The sequence below is a fragment of the Dicentrarchus labrax genome, unplaced genomic scaffold (assembly GCF_905237075.1).
Source record: "Dicentrarchus labrax unplaced genomic scaffold, dlabrax2021, whole genome shotgun sequence".
Classification (NCBI taxonomy): Eukaryota; Metazoa; Chordata; class Actinopteri; family Moronidae; genus Dicentrarchus; species Dicentrarchus labrax.
In genome coordinates, this window is record NW_026136705.1 from 13,362,339 (window position 1) to 13,386,126 (window position 23,788).

General features: G+C 39.5%; 3 protein-coding genes across 8 annotated transcripts in view; 1 reads left to right on the plus strand and 2 right to left on the minus strand.

The window, feature by feature from the left end:
• LOC127364416 (unconventional myosin-XVIIIa) overlaps positions 1–1,150 on the minus strand; it is a 60,946-nt gene extending 59,796 nt beyond the window's left edge. For 2 of the 3 annotated variants that reach the window (XM_051401928.1, XM_051401926.1), the window contains exon 1: positions 1,055–1,149. The gene's annotated coding sequence lies outside the window, so the exon portion shown is untranslated. Of the gene's footprint in view, positions 1–1,054 lie in introns of all 3 variants that reach the window. The other variant, XM_051401929.1, reaches the window with a different exon arrangement.
• Positions 1,151–1,300: 150 nt separating this feature from the next.
• On the minus strand, positions 1,301–4,220 carry LOC127364083 (gap junction alpha-4 protein-like). Of its 3 annotated transcripts, none has more exons than XM_051401237.1 (3): positions 4,094–4,220; positions 2,958–3,466; positions 2,389–2,541 (listed from the first exon to the last, which is right to left on the minus strand). In XM_051401237.1, the coding sequence occupies exons 2-3, from the start codon at positions 3,462–3,464 to the stop codon at positions 2,473–2,475; spliced, it is 576 nt and encodes a 191-aa protein (XP_051257197.1). In that variant the 5' UTR covers positions 3,465–3,466; positions 4,094–4,220; the 3' UTR covers positions 2,389–2,472. The 3 variants fall into 3 exon arrangements, with proteins under 3 accessions (XP_051257195.1, XP_051257197.1, XP_051257196.1); XM_051401236.1 differs by having other exon boundaries at positions 2,925–3,466; XM_051401235.1 differs by having other exon boundaries at positions 1,301–3,466.
• A 1,970-nt stretch (positions 4,221–6,190) lies between these two features.
• LOC127364341 (vascular endothelial zinc finger 1) lies at positions 6,191–19,846 on the plus strand. 2 transcript variants are annotated; one of them, XM_051401778.1, is made up of 5 exons: positions 6,191–6,307; positions 12,700–13,445; positions 16,815–16,884; positions 16,977–17,139; positions 17,382–19,846. In XM_051401778.1, the coding sequence occupies exons 1-5, from the start codon at positions 6,275–6,277 to the stop codon at positions 17,723–17,725; spliced, it is 1,356 nt and encodes a 451-aa protein (XP_051257738.1). In that variant the 5' UTR covers positions 6,191–6,274; the 3' UTR covers positions 17,726–19,846. The 2 variants fall into 2 exon arrangements, with proteins under 2 accessions (XP_051257738.1, XP_051257739.1); XM_051401779.1 differs by having other exon boundaries at positions 16,977–17,130.
• The last annotated feature ends 3,942 nt before the right edge of the window (positions 19,847–23,788 follow it).

The window sequence follows — 23,788 nt, forward strand, 5'->3', positions numbered from 1 at the left end:
TTGGCCAATATTGTTTACTGGACTGGCACATACTGGCACATATAACAGACAGTAGATATAGTAAATTCTTCACAGGATGCTTTTTAATCGACATTTGTCCCTTTTAATTTCACATTGAATATGCGTTTCTTATGTTTTAATTTATAGAATATGATATAGCCCTTAAAAATCCATTATCAGTTGTCTTCTTGTAACAGTAGACTATAATAAACCTATCCCCACATGAAAGTTGCCAAGGTTCACAGTTCTGCTGTACTTACACGCATGATTGTTCAAACTTACATGTTAAAATTGTTATTCTTGCAACACAAGCATAAGTTTTATCAAATACTGCATCGCACATCATTTAATCTTGCAGTTTCAAGGATCAACACAATCAAAATAATAAAGCTGTGTTCAAGGTAATTGACACCACCTACTGATGCATGACAGTCTGAACAAAGGAAATGACCTACAAACATTAATATCCTCTCGATTTGGGATTTATTCTCTCAGTCCTATACCCTGACACATGTGTATGACATGATACGTGTGTTGCCCTACTTACAGTCACAGTTTGGAAGAGCTTTGACCTTATCTGTCTTGCTGTCAAATGCTCAGCATCACCATTTAAAGTGATGCAGAACATTTGTGCATGAGATCCTCCATCGGAGCTGCATTGCATTGCATATACAAAGTCTGTGCGAAGCCATAAACAGTAAATTCGCACTTAATCCACACATAATCACATCTCCAGAGAGGCTGTGGAAATAGCCGAAAGCAATTGCTATCACAGCACTTTCCATGTTCTGTGAATATTCTGCTGGTGACCTTTGACAGAAAATGAGAAAACACTGTTGATTTTTAGCTTTACTGAACTTACTGTACCCATGGTACAACTAGGTTGTCGCTGCGACTAGTCCAGAGCTTGGCCGTAATGCTCTCCCTTTAAGCTGCTTTGCCCTCATTCTCTAGCACCAGTGGCCTCAGGGAACACTTTCAGCACAGTGTAAAAATGTCATTCATATAAAATAACGCAGGGCAAACGCTGTTAGCAGACAGCATCCTGACCTACCTGTAACTGCCGGCAAAGGACCGCGTTCTTGTCTTGCTTGAAGTTTTCAGCATTTTCTTCCTTAGAATTGACAGTAGGTGCGAGAAATGTTCTTGTGGTGCCTTCAAATGCCTGCCGTAAGCTCCGACATTAGAAGATGATGGTCGTTCATGAACAGCCTAAGGATACAACCAATCTCGTATTTGTGTTTTTAACGAACTAAAAAACAAAAGTGTATCTGCAGAAAATAAAGACGAAACATGTCACTGAAAATACAACTTGCTTGTATTATGTGCATAGAAGAACATCACAAAAAGGAATCATTATTTAAAGAACACTTTAAAGACAGCTTCTACTTATGCTGGTTTTATGCAGTTCGTATGTATGTGTTACATAGGCAAAACGTGCCAAAATAAGCACTCTTTTTACGATTGTATTTGGGTTGTCAATGCTTAAACTGCTCTAAAGTGTAATAATTCCAACGGCACTTTAAGGCAGCACAAGTGTAAACCGGACAGCAGTGACCTCTCCTGGTATTTTTATTACTTACTGGAACCCTGGATGTGCAGGTGCAGCACGGGCACAGGTAAATACTTTACCCAGGCTTTACTTGTCAGGACTCATCTCATAGAATATTGTAACTTTTATTTGTAATATTAAATGTCATATAATGAAATATGTTTGTTTGTGTGATTATAGTACCAGTTTGTGCCTTTGAGATGTTTGCATATACGATTACACTTTAGACCAAATTCTAATTCTCAAATGTGAGTTCTTGAAGATATATATATATTATGGGACACAATTACTATGCAGAACAGCAATAATAGATAATATATATCTGGCCAAGGCAACAAAAATCAAGCCTTTTGTCCCACTCTGTCTGTCCCGGCTGTACCGGTTTACACAATTTATAAGGGCAAAATAATGAGAATCGAACCAACATAAGAAAATAGATTGATTTGACTATATCTACAGAAACATTTTCATAAAATACTGCACTACATTAATATCAGTGCTTCCCTCAACAGTACACCTAATAAACCAGAATGGGGGGGAAAAAATGCAACATCTCCAAATCATTCCAAAATTCCAGCTTATTAATGTTATAAACTCTTACATTGATGAGATTTAAGACTAGAAACAAATACACTGAATCTGTCACAGTTTCTTCCTGAAATTGTGTGAATCATTTTAATAATCGCTGACTTTATAGCTTACTTAAACTGATCCATCCTGAGAAGATTCCAATTTCAATCAGTTTTGAGTTATACAACTGCAATCATAGATGGGAAATATAAAGCAAAGTAAGGTCTGAAATAATTTACAGCCATGACTTTTTGCCTCTTCCTATTTTGGTCAGATTGTGCAGTCTAGTCTTGGTGCGTTCCTTCTCATCTTGATTTCTCTTGGAAGTGCACTCCAGTGTAGAGTCCGTCTCAAAGGAGATGGCCGGGGCCTGGTTTGGGACAATGCTGCTCTTGGTAGAAGTGGTCTGCAAGACGACCCTGCCACGTAAAGAGTGTTTGAGCTCAAGCAAAAGCGGGTTGTTGTCAGAGTATAATTCCATCTTCTGCAAAGGGTCTCTGCCTGACACACAGCATGTACAGCATGCAGAGAACAAGACTCTGAAAATATAAATCCAGCCTAAATAATGCAGCTCCACAATGTTCAAGATAATGCAACCTAGGCTGACACTGAACATGAAGTTGAGAAAGATGGTCTTCTCTGTTGCTCGAGACACAAAGCAGTCGGTTCTGTTTGGACAGGGGTATGTCTCACAGTGGAAAAGGTGTGGAACTTCAAATCCAAATAGGTAATACTGCCCAATGAGGAAGATTATCTCCATGATGGAGCGTAGCAAAACATGTATGATGTAGATGAGTAATACCTGGCTGGAGAGCTGAGTCGGGTCCTTTCCTACCTCTCTCATTTCCTCATCCAGCTGGCTCCTCTCCTCACACTCATCTTCCTGTGAGCTCCACTCCTCGTTGCTATAGGCTGTGTTATAAAGACTGCCAGCTTCCAGTGTTGTCTCTTTATCTCCTCCTATGTGTTTGTCCCTTTCGAGAGAAGGTGAGGACCTGGGGACCACTTCAACCTTCTTAACCTCCAACTTTTCATTCTTGGTGATTTTTTGCAAGACGTAAACAATGTAAAAGATAGAGGGTGTGGAGACAAGAACAATCTGAAAGACCCAAAAGCGCAAGTGTGAGACAGGAGCAAAAGTGTCGTAGCAGACATTGTTGCATCCAGGCTGCAGGGTGTTGCAGGTAAACTTTGACTGCTCATCGCTGTAGACAGCATCCCCCACCAGGGCCACGAGCAAGATGCGGAAGATGAGCAGCATCGTCAGCCATATCTTGCCAATGACTGTGGAATGGTTTTGAACCTCCGTTAGGAAGCGGCCAAGAATGGACCAGTCTCCCATTTCTGTGGAGAAACCACAGTTAAAACATTACTTACAGTATCAGGCAGAATGTTTTTATTAATAGCTCAAACTGAAGTGGTTGCTCATATCCTGTGCTCCTAAGGAGAAAAAATGACTCAGTAGTCTTACCAAGGAAGCAGGTGCATGAAACCACATGTATTTGCACATGTACAGCTTTCAAATATTATCTAGATTTAAATATTGACCTAGAAATCCCCTATGAATATACAATAAACATAATAAAATAACTTTCTCAGTGTGTCACCGCCCCATATTACCCGTACATCACAATCAGCTATGACCTTCAGTGTAATTTGGACGTTATCAAGAATTATAATTGTAATAACTATAGTTGTAATCAAAAATTATTTTATGATATTACATAAGAGCAACTATTGCATTGTTAGTAAGCTGTAAATGACTGTCGGTTTCTCATATTCACAAAAAAGTTTATTTACATTCAATGAAAAATTCCTTGGTTCACAAATTTATTCTCAAAAGCCATATCTAAATTATACTCCTAATTCAAGACTGAATCATGAAATGTATCTTATTAAGAAGGAAAACAAGTTAAAACGTAATTAACTTCTATGAAGTCCATTCTGTTCTCCTGTCCTGAAGAAGCTTACCTTTGGAGAATCTAAGTTTTCCTTATCCAAAGCTGGAAAAATATCAGAGGAAGCAATCTGCATAACTGTATTTTCAAGTGGAGCCTGTTGCTGGATGTTCTCGTGTCTTTTGAGCTGGATGAGGGGAGAATGGGCTGACCACACATATTCCCCAACTCTAACTGAAACGTCCATTGCACTGTATGTGAATAAAGGCTTTCAATGTACAGTGGGACAAAGATTGAAAGGTACAATGGGGGCACCTTTACTGAACAGCCATTCGCAGGCGAGCAGAGAGTTCAAAGAACATACTGGAAAGAGTGTCCACAATACTGATTCAAGCATGGGTCTCTGTCCACTTTAATTTTAGAGCTGAAATACAAGTCTAATTTCCCAGAAGATTTCAGTACTTTGGTCTTACTGGATACATCAAAATGTAATGGGAAGAATCCCCACAGCACTGAGAATCAATTTTCATCACACTTATGGTGAAAGTGAAAAAAAATTACCAGCAACGTTTGATTTTTTAAAAACAAAGTTGTTGTTAAGCAAAGAATAAAGGCCTACCTCAAATCCTATTCATAAAGGATAATGAAACACGTAGAGTGAGAGGCTGGAGAGAGAAATCTTCATTCAGCTGAGGGTGTTATAAACTATTATTTTTTTCTTTGGCTGCATGCAGTTTAGAAGAGGAAAGGCTTGTCTGCCTTGAACCTGATTGTTGTTTCCAAAGCTAATTATTAGCAGAATGGGAAGGTTTATTTGTAGTTTGATAAGGTATTACAGAAAATATGGAATGAGACAGGGACAATGGCTTCTATCTTATGAAAGATGATGGAATGACATACAAATGTATGTGTCTTATTGGAGCGTCCAGGACAGTCCTTGTTGCTTATGGAAGTCATCTGGCATTACTGTTCTTGTATCTGCAGATGCGCTGTACTTTTGTCTTGGCTGTCCAGAAGACTGAAGGTGTCATTTGAACACACACAGGTCCTCCTGTTTTCCTAAAAATGGTCTGCCTGCATTGAGTAAGACCGATTAACCTGCTCCAACAGAGATACTAGCTTTTATATATATCATGTGTTTCCTTTTATCAGATGATTAAATTAAAGACCAACATGTTAAATATCTTTGGGGCAGGTGTAAAAACATCAGGATAAAACGAGGTAGCTATGACTCATTTCTAGTGTGAGCCAGTTACCACTCCATCTGAGTCCATTACATGTTAGTTATCGTTTAATGAAGAATGATATAACACAATATAAAACAAAAATACTGTGTCAATTCCCCCTTTTATTTAAGTTATTGAAGCTATTATTCTATAAATCTATTATTTGTTTTTTTACACACTTAAATTTAACGTGTTAGTCAAAAATGTTCTGTAACAGTAATCTTAATTAACATATCATAAACAGCATTAGAAATAAAGCACTCATCCAGTCATTGTCACCTGAACACAAATGGAGTGATTTCCTGTACTATACTGTACAAATACCAAATTCTGCAGGAAATAATCCTATGAGACGTGAGGAGCAAAATATTTCTTTAACACATTTTTTGAGTCGGTATTCAGCGTTAAGGAGCAGACTGAATGTATGTTTTTTTGGTCCACTGGAGGCAATTCATGCAATTTATGGGTTCTGTCGTTTTCATTCATCCCCATACCATGAATGAAAATAAACGGCTCTGCACGCGGATTATTTCTTGCCCCGTTTAAAGTGAAACACAGATTATAGAAAGATGAAGGGCCAAATGTTTGTAACAAACCGATCTGCACTTCAAATTGTCTTATAAAAACCGATGCAGGGTTAGTGAAATACAATCAACCACATGCGACAGTAGTCGACTATAACAAATGCCCCTCGCAGAATCAGCAAAAAAACATCCAGAGGGGTGTTTGTAGAAATCCAACTCCATCTAATTAGTTCTGTGATAAGAGAGGGGCGATTGAGTTAATCTCTTGCGAATATATTTTAGAATATATTTCAAGTTGGCCGTGTTTTTTGTATTTATATATGTTTTATGAGCCACATAAACGATTACGTGAGTTCTTTTAAATATACTACATTTAACATCACCCCTAAATAGTATGTAAAGTGGTTCAGTCCTCGACGTTACCGGAAGTTGTTTCAGCTGCCATGTTTGGTTGCTTTGTTGTAGGCTTCCACTTCGTTTCCTACAGAATTAGTAAGTGTGGAAATGGAGCCGAGCTGGAGTACGTTTCTTTTTCAAGTAAGTTGACTCTTTGGGAGGGAAACTGGGATAGCTCGTAAAACAACCTTAAAAAATGTAAGCACATGGTATTTTAGCGGTAAAACCAGTTTTTAAACGAGTAATTCCAAGATCAAGTAACCAAGCAAAACAATGGTATATGAATCCAGGCTTCCAGCTGTGAGGCTTGGGAATGACGCTAGAACAAAAAATCAATTCTCCTCAACGAGTGTTTGAAAAATATGGCTCGGTTTTCTATTGTATGAATACTTAGATAGTGTATGCTGAATAACTCGACAGCATTTGTGATATTTTTAAGTTTGTTTGCCAAGTCGAAGCCAGCAAAACATGCGAGATAATTTGAAGTAAGACTGGGGACGCCACTGCACCGTTACAATCGAGACAGACCTGTTTTTTTCCCCCCTGTGATTGAGGGCTTTGATCGGATGCCCGCTGGATAATGAGATGTTGCGCCGGCTGAACATTTTCAGTGTAACGCGGATAACACCGCAGATATTTTCCCGATTTAAAGTGATTAATGTTTGTAAGGTTGGATAAGTGTATGCTTAGGTTATCAGCTGCTGAGATTTACCAACGTCGATTCGCAAGTCCGCGGTGAACTTTCCGCTTGCCTCAGCCGGTTCGACAGTAACTAGCCAAGTTAGCTAACGATGTTTAGGCTGCCTTCATCAAACTCGCTGGCTAATTTAGCTAAATTCGGGCGAGGCTGTCGTAATGAGCTTGCAAAACTAACGTTACACGACTTGATAACCGGCGCCGTACGGCTCTCTGTTTATTAACTAGCTATTTATTTCGGGAGACCGCCGTGGAAAGGAATTCAAACTATGCACACAACATCAGCTAACACTAGCAACGAAGAGGCACATTTGAAATTAGCAACGACATTACGCAATTTAAAAAAACAAAAAAACAAAAAAAACATTTTCAGGCAGAAAGTGAGTGCTCCTGTTCAGAGTGATATCTGCCACGGTCTGAAGATTTCCACTGTGTACTAAGATGGAAGTCTATTGTTCAATGAAATGAATGAAATGTTTTATTCCCATGGCCTTACTTAGCTCAAAGAATTAAGCCTGGTGTGAGCATGAAAATTGAGACCCCAAGTTTTTATGGCGAGGGTAATATTTCCAGTGATTCATGTTTTGCCGCGGATTTTGATTTTGTTGTTTTAATGCATTCATTTTGCCCGCTTTTTAATCCATATATGAGCATTTATCCCAAGTATGTCAACATTCTGCTGTCTCGGTTTTTTTTTCCTTCCAACTCTTAAATAGAGAATTTCCTTCATATTTTCGAAGTTATGCCCAAGTATGATTTAGTGGGTGTGACAAACTCCTCATGGGAAGTTTCCTCAATGAACTTTCCAGCAGTTCAGCATCATTCACAAAAAAAAAAAACTTTTAAGAATTTCATTCATTTTTAGAGATCTACCAAGTATACATCTGCACATTTTCACAACAGAGTTGCTTTGGGTGCCACGGTTATTATTTTACTGCAGCTTCATTTCAGAAAGTGTAACTGAGAGCAGGGTCAGGTAGAGATCATGAGTTCTTGTTGGTAGTACTTTGAGTCCCTTGCTAATGCCAGCCAATAATGTTTATTTAAACAAACCTGTGCAATCCTCAGAGAAACATGTTTACTTTGTACCACTTTTACTGTACTGATAAGCTAATTAAGTAAATAGGTTAATAGAAGTGTGTCAAACTGGTGCCGAGAGGAAGTACTGATGGAATATGGTGGAGAGGATGCATAGATGAAAGTCATATAACGTAAAGATTTTATGTGTGCCATCATTATAAGGCTACTGGAGTCTTAATCAGAAGAAGCAGTCAAGAAGAGATACAGTTAGAAGTGCCACAGGGAAGCTTTAACTAAGATAAATATGTTACGGAGCTTCAATGTTTCTTTCTGTGGATAAATGTCTTGCTACACAAGCATAAGTTAACATTACTGACAACAACTAGCCCTGCTCAGTAAGGCAAGCAAGAGTTGGAAAGAGCAGTGGACTGTGGGGTGCTTTTAGTGTATCTGCAATAATGTTATGTTGCTTATTGCAGCCTTTAGCATATGTCACCTCTTTGTGTTATCGGGAATGTTTTGCTCTGCTGTCTGAGGCTGATCACTTACTTGTGTCTTTGAGTGCTACTACTTCGTGATGAAAAAGGCAGCTGGACAGTGTGGCTTGTTGTGGAGTATCTGGCACGTAGCCAGAAGCCCTGCATGTATTGTGTACGTCGTACTGTTACTCTCTCAGTCTCATGTAAATCTGTGTGCAGTTAGCATTTGGGCGCTCGACATAAGGAGAGCAATATTTAATTCAACTACCATCATGCTGTGCAGCATTTTTAGTTTTTCAAGTTCCCCGCTGTGTTAAGTGTTATAGAAAGTAATTTTATTAAGAGGTGTACATTTATCCATATTGGTATGTAAATGAGTTTGAATATCACCATAAGTACAGCTGTATCTCCTCATATTTTTGATAGATGTGCAGTATGGTAAATCATCTTGTTAAGACCAGTTTTGCTCTGGATCTGCAATGATACACTACTGGTACAATAATACCATTACAATAGTAATTCTGCAAATAAACAGGGGAATGGTAAAGAGTGCCCCAAAGTGAGAAAGTCATAATGCAATCCTTCTTTGCCCGAAACTCTAATCTGGCTTTATCTGGAGAATGTAATAGCCACTAAAGAAGAACATTGTTGCATAGAAACATATATAAAACACGCTGCTCGTCTATTCATTCCAGAGGCTAATTTATCAAAGCATATAGCTGACAAGTACCCAAATATTTAAAAGAAGTTCATGTTCAACAGGTGGACCCACTACACTGAACATTTTAAATGTTTGCAAGATTGACTTATTTTAAAGTGATTGCACACACTATATGTGGTTTAAAGAAAGCTTTTAGTGATGCAGCGTGCGTGTGGAGGTCTACTGTAATGTTACCAATTACACCTGTGCTTTACCTACTACGACGAGCCAAAATGTATGTTGTGAAAAATGTGTATTATCTTTCAGAATTGTGGTAACCTTTGAGCAAACAAAAAGGGATAAGAATGGAACGTTACTGAGTACTACTGCATAGCATGGATTCCAATTCTGGGTGAATTTCTGGGGTGCAAACCATGTTATTACATCACTGTTAGACCACTCACCGGGTTTTTTCATCACTGTTCCTGTTTATGGTGGTAATGCTGGCAAAAGGTGAACTTTTTAGATAGCTGTTAGAAAGTTTTCTGCTTGATGTATGATTTCCAGTTTGGGCATCTGGTTTTGACCTTGACTTTTTAGTTTAAACCCCCAAAGCCCACCACTATCGCAGAGAGGTACCGTTTGTCAATAATGGAATCTTTCTGGTTATTCCAGGATGGAAAGTGTGTTATTGTTCTTTTTGTCTAGGTTCTATCCCTGCACTCCAGTCACTGCACATTTTGTATGAAGGCAGTATTCCTAGTTCAGGGGATAAGATTCCATTCTTGGGTTAATCAAGAGCAGCAATTTTATCGTAGGTAACATTTCATAGATTTTTCTTCCTTGTCTCTGACAGGACTGTTTTCTATGGAATCTTGTATGAAATGCCATCAATTTTGGAGGTTTTGGCTCATTGATTTTAGTTTTTTGGGGAGAAGGATGACATGTTGACTTGGTTCAAAAAGGCATAAATCATCTTGCATGATGCTGTCCAAGCCCAGGTGAAAGTATTAATCTATCAAAACCTCCACAAAAACATTTTCTCACTCCCAGCTGAACTGAAATGCCTCTACTTGCAACCTAAAGCATCAACAGGCGAATGACTGAATCTCTGCAGTATTTGTATAGCTTTACAGGCTATGAAAAAATCCAGAAGGATTAAAAACATTACAAGAGTGATGTTTTGTAAGAACTTGTGTTAACTCAGCAAAGACCCTGAATAGCAGCCAAAGATTTCAGAACTTGTAAACAAGTGAGGAACAACCTAGAACAAACTCATAAACTTTAGGAACAGAGAAGACTTTACATGTATCAGAAAAACAAATTATATATTTATATATTCAATTCAATTTAAGTTTATTTCAGACACACAGGCCCATACGTTATATTTTATGAGTTTTGTTTACTGCAGTATTATCCCTTGGTTCCTTTTTTTACATGTTTACATTATCAATTATGGTTTTTGTTTGTTTTGTTAAAACTGGGATTTCGGCAAGCAGCTGTAGGGTGTGACAACAAAAGATTTCCAGAAAGACAGTGCATAATCTGACTTAGACCATGAGTTCAATTCAAGTCTACAGTGGCCCATGGAGCCACCAGGACACTCCCTCCATTTTGATGTTATTTATGAGGGAGCAGCCCCAGTTGTCAGAGCGCATTTGTGTCAAAATGGTCAGAGCTGCATGAAGGCACAGCAGCTTACAGGCCCTGCACCTCTGTGTCGAGGCAGCCTGTCTGCAGTGGCTATGTCTGCTGTTCACAAGCTTCACAAAGAGGGTCCCCGGCTGGTACCCCCCCCGCCACCCACCCACCCAAACATAAAGCCCCCCACCCCACCCCTGGTGTGCCAGCGGACTGGCATGATGATGACTAATCCTGGAAGGTGGCAAGTGTGAGCAGGTGCTTAGACAAATGGATGGGTGGGCTTTGGTGGCATTCTCCAGAAGTTCCCAGGTCCCATTGCGTATGAGGGAATGACAGCTAGTTTAGTTGAGTAGTGTGTGGATAAACAATGTCCCTGTCTCATGAATAGATGAGCCAAATCAATGAAGATGAGCATACAAAGATCCCCTGCTGAGGCATCACTGCTCAGATTTGTGTCTCTCACAATAGGCTAGATGACATAAGGAGGACATTGTGTGGTTCATTTTTCTTTTCTGTCCACTGCCTCCTCTTTTGCAACTCCTTTCTTGGCTGGCCTTCTTCGATGGATGATTAAACCTCAAAGGGAAAGGTCAAGCATTTCACCTTGCCCTTTCTTGCTGGTGGTTGACAACATAGTTGTCTTGACTGTGTCCGTTTACCGAAGCAGCAGTGTTAACTGTTACAATTTTATGTCTGATATTGGAAAAATGCTGTTCAAAAGTGATGACAGCAGAGATACCCCTAGAAATTTGAACAGAAATAATACATTAAAGCATTTTTCTCATAAGGAATCAGATTGAATAAAAACTAATGAATAAGCACATACGTCATTCTGTTGATAAAGTGTTTGCAAATTCGGTGTTTGCTTCTTTTTGAGGGATGGGGGCAGGGTAGTCCCTTGGTCAACAAGAATCTATGTCCTTTCAAAAAGGGGGGTAACCAACTCGTTAAAAACGTATCTGATCTGTGCAATTGTCAGAATGTCAATGTAGATTAACTTCTAACCTTGGTTGGAACATAGCTAACCTAAGCTGACAAACTGATAATGAATAGCTTGCAGCAATATTTTATCCCAGGGATTCCCGATGTTATTTTGTTATTTATTCGCCCTTTTGTGCAGAGGAATCAAAGAAATCTACAACAATAAGCATTTCTGCCTTGTGGCAGCTCAGTTTATTTCCCTTGTCATGTAAGAAAAGTAACGCAGAGGACAGAATAGACAAACCAACCCCTGGCTCTAAATATGGCCTTTTGCGTTTGTTGCGAGCGTCGCGGCCGCCGTAGTTTCTTCTACATGCTCGGAAGGCTGTTCTGTATTCAAATGGTTGCAATTGGCAACTTCACAGCTAAATGCCACAAAATCCTACACGCTGTCCTTGAAATGGGTGATACCCAACTAAGCAACTCGTTTTTGCTTCTGCTAATTGCACCCGGCCTCTTCACTCCATAAAGCGATTGTGCCACTGTGCTTCACATTGTTTTGTCTAGTTTAGTGACCTGTATTTTTTTTGTAGTGTGTGTGTGTGTGTGCGCCCTTCAGCCCTTTACTTCACAATGTCGTCTAACTGAGCTCCATAATGGCCTGCTCTTCCGTGCACTGGACTCTGCTATGCCTCTAATTTGGTGTGCTTGCTTTGCAGTCACATGATGAATCAGCGCCGTCATGATGGGATCATTTTTCATCCAGTATATTTGGATTCTTTTGCATTAGTGGCATGCTGCGTCAGCCTCATTAATGACAGATCCAGTGCCCATTTTGTATTCTGTAACATCTTCCTAACCCTAGCTGTTTTCATGGACTTGTAATTCTTATGCAGACATTTGAAAGTAATGATACAGTGGGGGGTTCCTACTGTTTTGAAATTGCAGTCCCTAATGTTGATGTGTATTTTATACAGAGGATATAATATGCTGTGTTCAATTTTGTGTTACAATGTTCACCCTTCAGTATCATTAGCTGTGCTAGTGCCATAAAGCTTGTATTAAATTTAGCCAACACATGTCTGGAATTTATGAAGGCTCAACCAAATATTTATCTCTGTTTGCTTCATCAGCAGGCCAATGAAGCCCTCCACCACCAGCACCAGGTGGCCCAGAACAGCCTGCTGCCACTTCTTAATGCAGGAGCCGAGCAAATTGACCAGAAGCCGATCCTGCCGATCCAAATAGACCAGAAGCCCCCTACCAGTGCTGCTGATCTCCTCAAAGACAATGTGGCCAGCGGAGGAGGTGCACGGCCACTAGTGCCTGTGATAAAGAAGGAACACAAAGGCAAAACGCCTTTCGTCTGCGGCTACTGCAACAAGGCCTTTCGCGACAGCTACCACCTGCGACGCCATGAGTCCAGCCACACCGGTATCAAGATGGTGTCGCGGCCAAAGAAGACGGCCCAGACCGCCCCCACCATGGTACCCATGATCTCCACCATGCCACGAGAGAACAACGGCAATCCCTCCTACATCTCCACGGTAGCGGGCATCCTCTCCACAGCAACCACCTCTGTTTCCTCAAGTATCATGACATCATCTGCGATGGGCAATGTGCCACAGCAAAACGTCCCCAAGAAACCCGCCAAACCTGTCAAGAAAAACCACGGTTGTGAGATGTGTGGCAAGGCCTTTCGTGACGTGTACCACCTGAATCGCCACAAGCTGTCCCATTCAGACGAGAAGCCTTTTGAGTGCCCCATCTGCCAGCAACGCTTTAAAAGGAAGGACAGGATGACCTACCATGTTCGCTCTCATGATGGGGGAGTCCACAAGCCCTATGTATGTTCTGTGTGTGGGAAAGGTTTTTCCAGGTAAGGACCACATTTTTGGCCTTTTGATAGGTTGTTGCCTTTTTGTGTTAGACATCCTGTAATATTGTAACTTGTGCTCAAGTAAATTGGGTAGTGTTTCTTAAATTAGAACAATGGCCTTCCAGTATTCACTGACAAGCACACACTTGTGTTGGGAGTAAGCCGTTTTAACATTTTGTGTAAATGTAAAGATAGAAAAGTGGAAAAACCACCAAAAAGTATTAATAATTCTCCACAACTTTATTACTTATTCGGTAGCTCTCTAATGCTACCCCCCCCCAAAAAAAAGTTACATTCAACAGTATTATAAGTACAAAATGTGGAGAAAAGGGTGAAATTACTTTTCACCTTTTTGTATTTCTAATGTGGGGATTTTTTTGTTCCTTCACGCTGTCAGACAGACTTGTCATAGTAAGTCAGGCTGGCAAACCCTCAGCAATGGATGGTTGCTAAGTGCTAGCAACAGACTTCATGGGGAGATAATATTACCTGATTCAAATGTCTTTGTACATTCCTCATATAGCTCCTAAGGTGGTTGAATAAGTTGATATGTTCCCTCCTAGACCAATGGCATGGCATGAAATAATTAGTATGTTACCAGGCAGTTGGAATGGACTAAACATCCACTAATAAATGTCAGTGAATGGCTATGTTATCAGGGCATGTCTCACAAAACAGGATTAGTCACTTAATAGACAACTTTACTAAGGAAAATGTGGAGCATGAAAAGAAGCATCAGGTATCGTTCACTATAATTCAGTAAATATGCTTCTTGAGACAGGCCCAGTGCTGCCTAGAACTGCCTCAAACATGTGGGGGTTCAGCTGGGTATCATGTCCCAGTCACTGTACTAGCCACTGGTTTGTCTGGGATGTGTGTGAAGTGCAAGTGTCTAGGCCCGTGACTCTGTGTGCCATACTTTCCTGGTGAAACTTTGCAGCCAAAATAAAAGGCTTTCAACTCTGCTGTATTTGTATCTGAGGAAGTGTTTAGTGGGCAAGGGGGTCAGCAGGAAGAGGGGCAATACACAGTGACAGTAGCAAATGTTAAAGTGGTGAGAACTTTGGGGTAAATGCAAAAAAGCTTGTTTTTACAACTGCTGTAGTTAGTTTTCAGTCACCAAGTAACAAGTAAACAGGAAGTAAGTTTCAGATATCTTGTTTATTTTTATGGAGTAATCTCACCCTCTGATGGTCGCATTCCAGGGTCAAAGAGAAAAGTCTTGACTAGCTTGTCTGCATGGAATTTGAAAACAGTGTAATGACAAATTCAAACAAATATACCTTTTGACTGTGTACTTGGCAGTCCAAAAACGCAGCAAAACACACTTTTACAGTATTTCAAGTTAGAAAAACATGCTGGCTAAAGTAACGTCTAACCTTATATACAAAATGACCATGTTTCATGTTTGCAATTACTCATTAGAATATTTTTGTAGGCTGTGAATACAAAGAGAGGATTTATTTTAACAAAGAATGCAGTCGCCAGATGCTAAAAAAATATTTTCTGCTCTACCAGAAGTTCACTGAACAGCAACCCTCTTTCTTGTAGCATGACTTGTATGTGAATCATTTGGCCGGTAGTGTTTTGGTTACTCAGTTGCAACATTATTTCATATAGAGGGATGGTTGTATTGCCATTTACTCTCTCTGTAGCTTCCCTATGGCTTTGTTTGCATATTTATAGTTGAGAAGCAGTTTAGATTTGTACTTGTATTGACCCCCCCCCCGCCATCTCGACCACATGCTTAAACAGTCACACATGGGAGAGCGTATCAAGGGAGGGGGGAGGGCGTCACTTGTCACTTTGCGGTTCCCGCCAGCATGTCACAGACTCTCTTTCCCCTGGGAATTCAGTGAACCATGTGGTAATGTTCAGGTCAACACATTTACTATGTAGTGAATACATATTTTGTTTTAAGAAGGTCTCCTAGTGACTTCATATTTAGACTTATCAACACAAAAACACATTTAGCTGTCTTTTTAAATGACCCATATGACTAGTGGTACATGTATATCAGCATAGAGTGAGCCGAGAATATTCATAACACCGAAAGAGTTCCGTGCTGCAACACAACTTCAACAAAAACATCAGCAGTTTACCCTAGCCAAGCAGTAACATTAGCACTGTGCTGTGTAGGGCAGTTTCAGGCATGCCTCCAACACAGTGACGTGGGGTAGGGATTCATCAGCATACTGGAAAGTGAGAATGGGGACTGAATAACAGGGCACTGACTCACTGCCACTCAGCCAGATATGTAGGCAGTCACTGTCTGGAGTCTGCTCTCCTTGTCAGTTAGACAAATAAAAAAGAGAATAAAAAAACCTGATTCCGGTTCATGGCATCACTGATAAGACGCCACTTGACTCCTCTCATTTGTGTTTTTTTTCTAAAAATCCAGCAGCATGAAGCTTTCCGGTTTAGAAGCAGCTGCCAGTGCTGTAGCCCTTACTCATTCCATTATGGCCCTTCTAACGTGATTCAGCTCACAGCTTCACTAGAACTAACAAGCTGACAGAGGAGGATCAGTGCCAAGATGAATTTGTGAATGCTGGAGTTTCACCATAAAGGTCAAGAGCCAAAGAGCTGTTTTCTTGCAACTGCTGATATGCAGTGAACAGTCAATTATACAGTAGAACGCTAAGGAATGTGTTGACATCAGTGTTTGCTGTTATTTTTAACTTTCAGTTTAACGGAAAAATAAATCGTAAACATTTTGGTATTATATTAATAAATTGGACTATAAGGGGTTATGTGTGGATATATGTATGTCAGTGAATATCATCTGTAGCAAGTAAAAATCACCTGTTATTGTCCAGGTTCTGTTTCAGCCATTTCTCAGTTTAATCTGTGTTACATGTTGATGCCAAATTGGAAACCGAAGTAAACATGTTATCAAACTTGTTTCATAATGCAAAGTTCAGAAAATAAATGTGTTTTTTTTATATATATTTACAATCTAAAAGGTCATTCAGAACAATGGTTGTTCACTACTGTACATGCATTTAAAAGGAAAATGTTGTGCAAATTTAGTTTACAATTTTTGGAAACTCTTAACCAAATTCCTTGAAATTGTCAGTAACATTCTCTTTAATAATTCTGCCAAGGCTGCTGGAAAGTGAACATGTTGTGTAGTTTAATGTTAAACTGTCAATTTACTCAGAAAACAAGTTGAAACTAGGTCAAACTAATTCATGCATGATTGATCGTGGAGAATTAACTGCCATTGACGGAATTTTAGGACTTTTCCCCCCTGCTCATCCCCTATTATCAAAGCAAACAGAGCACAACCATATGCTTCCACACTTCTGCACTTGCAATGTATAGCAAAAAGATTAAGAGTGTTTCTGTTTTCTTTTTCTGATCTAGGCCAGACCATTTGAGCTGCCATGTGAAGCATGTGCATTCCTCAGAAAGACCGTTTAAATGTCAAGTAACGGTAAGAATCACTCTCTGCTTCTATGCTCTCTTGTCGTCGTCGTCGTTGTTGTACGCCACTGACCTTTGACCCTGTCTCCTGTCCGGCTGCAGGCCTGTACCTCTGCTTTTGCCACCAAAGACAGACTACGTTCCCACATGATCAGGCACGAAGGCAAGGTCACCTGTAGCATCTGTGGGAAGATGCTCAGTGCAGCCTACATCACCAGCCATTTGAAGACTCACGGACAGACCAACTTTAACTCATGTAACAAAGGTTTGTTATATATGTGGGCAGTGAGAATTAAACCTAAACCTAGTTTTTTAATCCAACACACTTGAATTCAAAAACTTTAATAAAACGTCCCATGATTCTGTTCTATAATGTTCTGGTACTGTTAAAATCTTATGCTACATTAGATTGCAGTTGAAGTAATGATTTATTTTTTCTCCTACCAGCGAGCAACTTTTTTTGAGAACAAAAGTTGAATACTCTTTTCTTGTGTGTGTATTTTCCAGACGGTAACGACGTCTGCAACTCTGCCTCAGCTACACCTGTGACCATTTCTGCCCCCATCACCACGGCGATGAACCGGATTCACAACAACCACCCTGTCACCATAGCCGCACAAATGAACATTAGCACCAACACAGTCAGCCTCCAGCACCCAGTCACCATCACCGGGCCCGTCAACATTGCCTCCGTCAACATCCCCTCCTCGGCATCCATGAATATAGCCCACCCAGTCGCAATAACGACCCAGATGTCTATGAATATGGGTGGTCCACTCAACATCGCCATGAGGCCAGTGGATAGCATGTCTTTTCTGTCCCAAGTCTTGCCTTCTTCCCCACCCTGGTAAAAAAGGAGAGAGAGCACTGAACTGGCCAGAAAGAAAGGGAAAATGAAGTGAAACAAGAGACTCCTGTCATCATAATTTGCACCTCGAGCCGAGCTCTTTCTCCCCCTGAACTATGTTTACTTCATCAAACCCCGAGGTGAACACTTACATGAGCTGTGCTGCCAGGTAGGAGCTCCCCAAGTCACAGCTGCGTCCCATCTAATGTTAAGTGACGGACATGAGATGCAGGAGGCTTGAGTAGAAATCGAGTAGGATTTATCCTTAAATCAGGACAACCGTAAGACTTAGTGTAGTCAGTTAGAGTGATAAAACTGTGATTTGTATCATGACAAATGAGAGGAGAGATTTCCTCGAGCACCCTTGAGGACTCCACGGGAAAACACACCTGTGCTTTTGTAATAGGGAGATGAGAAATGGACTGAAGCAATAACTATAAATTGCTGTTTTTGATGTTTTACAAGTTCTCTCCCAAAGCCTCTTGGTGTTACTTTGTATGTTGTTTTTTAACTATAGCCTGCTAATCACTATCTATTTAATGTTATAGGAAATGAGTAGTAAAAGGGACAGCAGCTTCCACTTGCATGGAAGAATATTTTTTCACAGTGCTATAGCTTTTGTTTTTCTTCTCAGATAGTAGGTATGCTCTTGAGGTACAGTGACTAACTTGTACAGTTGGCATAGTAATGTATTTTCATGTCGGCATTTTAATTTTTTGCTTTTGTCGCTCAAGTGGATGTCTCGACGCGGTCCTCTTGACAATGAAATATTTGTACTTTGTTTTCTATTTGTATGGAAACACAAGTGTTTGTTTTTATTTGTCTATTTGTAGTGTTCATTTTTCCATGAAGTCAGAATGGAATGAGTCTTGCACTGAAAGCATATCCTACATGCAGGTGAACAGCAGTATTATCAAAGATCAAATTGGAGTCTTAAGTGTTTTGGTTAGCCAACCTGCACTTGAGGGCCATCTAGTGGCTGACCATGGAAAGGCCTGGCCTTGTAGTGAAGCTTTTTCAGGCTGTTGCAGTCATCATGATGGTGACTAATTAGCAATGTCTGACTCTTCTGTACACTGTTTTTTTAAAAACCATTTATCTGTCATAGCCCCAAGATATTACTAAGAACCCCTCACTCAGGAAACACACATAAAATCCCATCACTTACAAACTTGGTTCCTTTTTAAATTGAGTATATCTACCATGTATCTTGATCTTTGACTTCTTCACGTTCACGTTCGATTTTCAAAATAATTTGGCACTGAGGTGTTAAAAGACTTGACCAGACTTCCATCAGGGTCAAGAAGTCCAACATTTATTGATTTTAAACGTAGCCGTCCATTTAAATAATTATTTACTGTGCAATGGCATACATGCTGTATCTATTTTTTATTTTTTTTGCAGTTCCTTTGAAGTCGAGTTCAGCTCAGGCTGCGTAGCTATGTGGCTGAGATCTGGATGAGTTTGCTAAAAATGCAAGTTTGTGTCCATTAAAATAATGGGACGAGATTGATGTTGCATGACCCCAAACACTGTAGCTGTTGAACATTAACTATTTTTAATGAATGCCATGTGATCTCAACAGTGTTGCAGCTCTTTGAGTTGATTCAGTTTATACTGAAAAATGCAATATGCATGTTTGTCATTTTTCCCAAGTTTTGTTTTAAACGGAATATTAGTGTAGCTTTTACTTTTGTTCTTATGCATTTACGTAGATACACTATGATAGCCTGTTTGCCAAATTTGATACAATAATAATGTGTTAAACTGAACATTTCTTGGTGAATTGAACATCTCTTTATTTTTAAGGAAAACAAATAATTGGAAATTCCAGGACCCCTGTGAAAGCAGCTGAATGTATATCTTTGTACAAACCTATTTTAGTTCCAAGGATATGGTAGTTACAATAGATGTGAAAGATAAGATAACCTTTTTTATAAATCTTTTGTATTAGAACATTAACAATGGTAATTTTGTATATATGAGAAGCTAGGCTTTCTGAATAGCAGAAAGGTCAAACATTCCTACATTTTTTTTAAATGTATGTTTGTCAAATTATTACATAAACATGCGCAATGTTATGTGCCTTTTATTTGGGTTGTCTAAATAAAAGAAAACTATCAAACGTGTGGATATGTATTAAGTAATGTTCAGTATTACAAAAGTACAGCTGTACAAATATTTAGAAGTTTATTATTTATCTCAGATACAGAATTTCCAGTGTTTTAACTAGAAACTTCCTTCCTTCTGTTTTTGAGTGCTTTGAATACAAGCCTTTGAATGTCTTTGCAGGTGTGCAGACTCTACCGTACCAACCCACTCATAATATCAAAAATAAACAGCCTCCTGCAGTAAAAGAGGAACACCAACTCAAGGCCAACTTTAGTGTTGTACCACTTTATATAAATAGGTGGTTTTGCCCGTCTACTCTTGCTTTACATATTGCCAAACAGTTTACAAAACATGTTGCTAGTTTTTGGCTGGATGGCATCAAGGATGGGCCAGACCCATAAATGGAAAGTATGTTCCTGACTTACTGAGTGAGTGCTGAAGTTACACATGTAGTTTCCCCAATTGGCTGTTGCTCTTTGAGAAGGAAGAGGTGCAAACAGTCCTCAAATTAAATTAAAAACTGAAAGTAAGTTACCTGCTAAAACATAACTACTTATCAGAGGGAAATGTGCAGTACGTTTTACTCCACTATATTATCTGGGGTAACTAGTTAATTGTTATATTAAGATTTAAAAAGCATATATGTTTTTTAAAATACAATACAATACAATATACAATACCAGTGGTTCCCAACCGTTTTGTCTGGTTACCCCATACAAATTAAAGGATGTAATTGGCGTCACTTGTCATGTTTAATGTCAATGAGTTGTTCTACCCAAGAGACACCCTAAACCTTTCAGATGGGTTGTAAGGTACAAGAGAACCTCAAGGCTCCAAGTCTTAATCCATCATCAGTTTTCAATGCATTTAGAAAAACATAACGTTTAGTTAAAGAGACGGCGAGCCAGAGCAGTTAAGCTCAAAGCAACGTTAAAAAAAAAAGTACAGTATACAATATACAATTATACTGTCTGCAGGGCCAGAGTGGGATAATAATTCAGGCCAAGAAAACTAACTGCATTCCAGGTCATACATTAAAACCAGACCAACTGTTGCACTGGGCTCATACTCGCTGTTGGCTTGAATAAGTCCGCTCATTCTTCTCTGATCTCGCTCATTGAGAATTTGTTTTCCTCCACAGAGCTGCCTCTGTCAATTGTCAATTCTAAACACCCAAGTGCATGAAAATGTCTCAAGGGCAGCTGTTTCTGAAATGGCGGGACTACCACATCTGGCACAAACAATCATACCACATTCATAGTCACATAGATCAGTGGTTCCCAACCCGGGGGCTCGGGCCCCCCACTAGGGGTCGCCAAAGATTCACGGTGGGGTCGCGAGGCCTTCTTGATTTTAGAAGAAGGTGTAAGAAAACTTAAAAAAATGTACACAGTAGGTCTATATCTCAGCATTTTATTCAATTCAGTGAAGAAAACAAAATTAAATTGTTATTTTTAAAGTATTTTTCTTTAAGATCTAAATTCTGTGAATATATCTTGTGTTCAGGTCTTCAATGTTCACTCTCTGCTGAACAGCCTCGTCCTGCATTAGAAAAGTATGCAGTTAAAACACCCACAAAGTTAAAAGAACAATGACCAAGCATCAGGGAAAATTTGTCAGAATTTGTCAAAAACAGAAGCCTATTAGGTACCTACAATACATAATACAGAAAGAATAGTATCAAAAGTTCCTAAAAAGTTCAGGAAAACGTATTTCTGATGCAATATTCACAGGGAATAATCAATTTCATCCAAATGACTAATTTTACACAAACATCCTGCAGATATTGCATTTACTATTTGTGTTTTTTACAGTTTATCTGTTGTTCTGTACTGTTATTGTTATGCATTCAATATAATATGAAATATCCATAAAACGTGTCACTCAGACAGGGGTTGTCAGTTTACTCAATGATAGAAAAATGGGTTCCTTAAGGAAAAGGGTTGGGAACCACGGACTTAGATCATGCAGCTTAGCCACTGTTTGGTCAAACTACTGACGCTCTGCTATTTACTGAGTTACAACCAAACACAGAAGCTGGTTGGAGCGGGTTATCCTAAAGTGGCCTAGCAGTGTAAGCAATATGTAAAGCCATCACCCCAACACATATTCTGTTGAAGAATTTAACATCCTCTGGAAGTCAATGTGACGAAGATGTTCCAGTTTATTGAATATGTTTTAATAATAGATTGTATTATCTGTTTCCAGTTCAGATCAGCTTGTTTAAAGTCATTTTCCAAATTCTAGATTCTAATCTCCTTTAATATGTATTGTTTCTGAAAATTTCAGTAAAACAAATGGAAGCATTTCACCGCACTGAAGAGGTTCTTGAAGGTGACTAAAAATGCAGTTCAGAGTTGTCCAGCAGATGGTGTTGTCTATGCATATTTCACTGTTCTGTGCCATTTGAGCTCTTTAGTTTGATCTATGTGTTCCCAACTGGTCCCCGATGTGGGCATAGTGACTTACAGTCTCCTGTATGATCGCAGTAAGCTTGCTAACTAAATGGCTTAAAGTTTGAATTTTATTCTGCCTGGATGACATTTCTTCGATTTCACAGGGAATGGTGATGGAAGCTGAGACATACAAAGACATCAAGAGTATGTGGTTGTGGACATTTCTTAGAGTTGACCACATATTGTATGTCTGAATTTACTATAAAGTCAAATGTGCAAAGGCATTTGTTTCTTCTAGATTACAACACAAAGTGTGGCAATGTTACATCCTACTTCGTGTTTTATCCAGCTGAAGGTACTGACATTCCTAAAGGTCAGTAATAACAAACAAGGGGTTGAACAAGTATCATTTATTTCAAGATCTAACAATGCCTTCATTTGCTTTAAAATATAATCTAGTCAAGCAGTTAAGGCTGCAGCACATGTCTCATGCTGGTAAAGGACTGAAGCCCCCAACCCCACATGCTGCCTCCATCCCTGTTTTCCAGCTGTATGTATGCAGTAGAAATAATAAAGGTTAGAAGACTGCCTTGTCCCTTGAAAAAAAGACACTTGGCTACTCTGTGGGGTGGAGAGTTCAGCTGGAGTTCACGGGAGGCCTGCTCTATCTTACTTCCTGTTTTCATATAAATGCAATAATGTCTAATAGACAATGGACATAGTTCTATGTTCTACATTTTTAAAAGGGCTTAAAGTAAAATTTATATTTTTTTCAGGGTTTTCTTTTGTAATATTGATAACATACAACACAAATGGCCTTGAGTTGTCTCCACATACCCATATTAGTGCTGTCAACTGAGTGTTACTCAGTGAGTGCGGTCTGTACTGAAACATATAGATTTGCACCGCACAATATTTAATAAGTGCACTGGTTATGTAACAACACATTCACATACAGATCAAGGTACACACATTTTTGTAATTGTCATATTTATTTGAATTATGTAATAACCAGACCTGCATTAAAATTATGTTTCCAAAAGATTCAATGAGCAAAGTCAGCTGTTTTTGTAGACTGTAGGCCAAAGGCTGTGAGTCCACTATGATCCCGTCAGGGCTAACCACCCCCCCCCTCGAGCAAAGACGATGGAATCAGACTGTCCACAATCTAATTTAATCTGAAGCTGTGAGCTCTATGCGTGCTGTCTTGGCTGTCCAATAGTACAACAGTTTAAACGGCTTAGGAGAGCGTCAGGCTGGGAAAGGATCATGCTATCCTCAGCTGAGCGAGTCGTGTCTGCAAGTGCCTGTCTGAACATTCCTCATGCTCATTTTTTTATACATACATTGTGATTTTTTGGTTTTGCCTGATGCACATTATTTGTCACAAAACAAAGGTCAGAAATCCCCATGTTTCATTTAAGAGGAAAGTGAACTCTCGGGCGAGCCACTGAAATGTTTTTCCTCAGAGATACTCGAGATCTTTCATGAAATACAGGATAGTGGCTTCTGTTGAGCTCACATCTCACCTTTCTGTGATCTGTCAACTGAAGGGTTAA

Bases quoted from the DNA above. Each gene is read 5' to 3' on its own strand.
- LOC127364083 (XM_051401235.1), bottom strand. From the start codon at position 3,464: ATGGGAGACTGGTCCATTCTTGGCCGCTTCCTAACGGAGGTTCAAAAC.
- LOC127364341 (XM_051401778.1), top strand. From the start codon at position 6,275: ATGGAGCCGAGCTGGAGTACGTTTCTTTTTCAA. The intron at 16,885-16,976 runs GTAAGAATCACT...GTCCGGCTGCAG, and splicing joins CGTTTAAATGTCAAGTAACG to GCCTGTACCTCTGCTTTTGC. The intron at 17,140-17,381 runs GTTTGTTATATA...TGTATTTTCCAG, and splicing joins CTTTAACTCATGTAACAAAG to ACGGTAACGACGTCTGCAAC.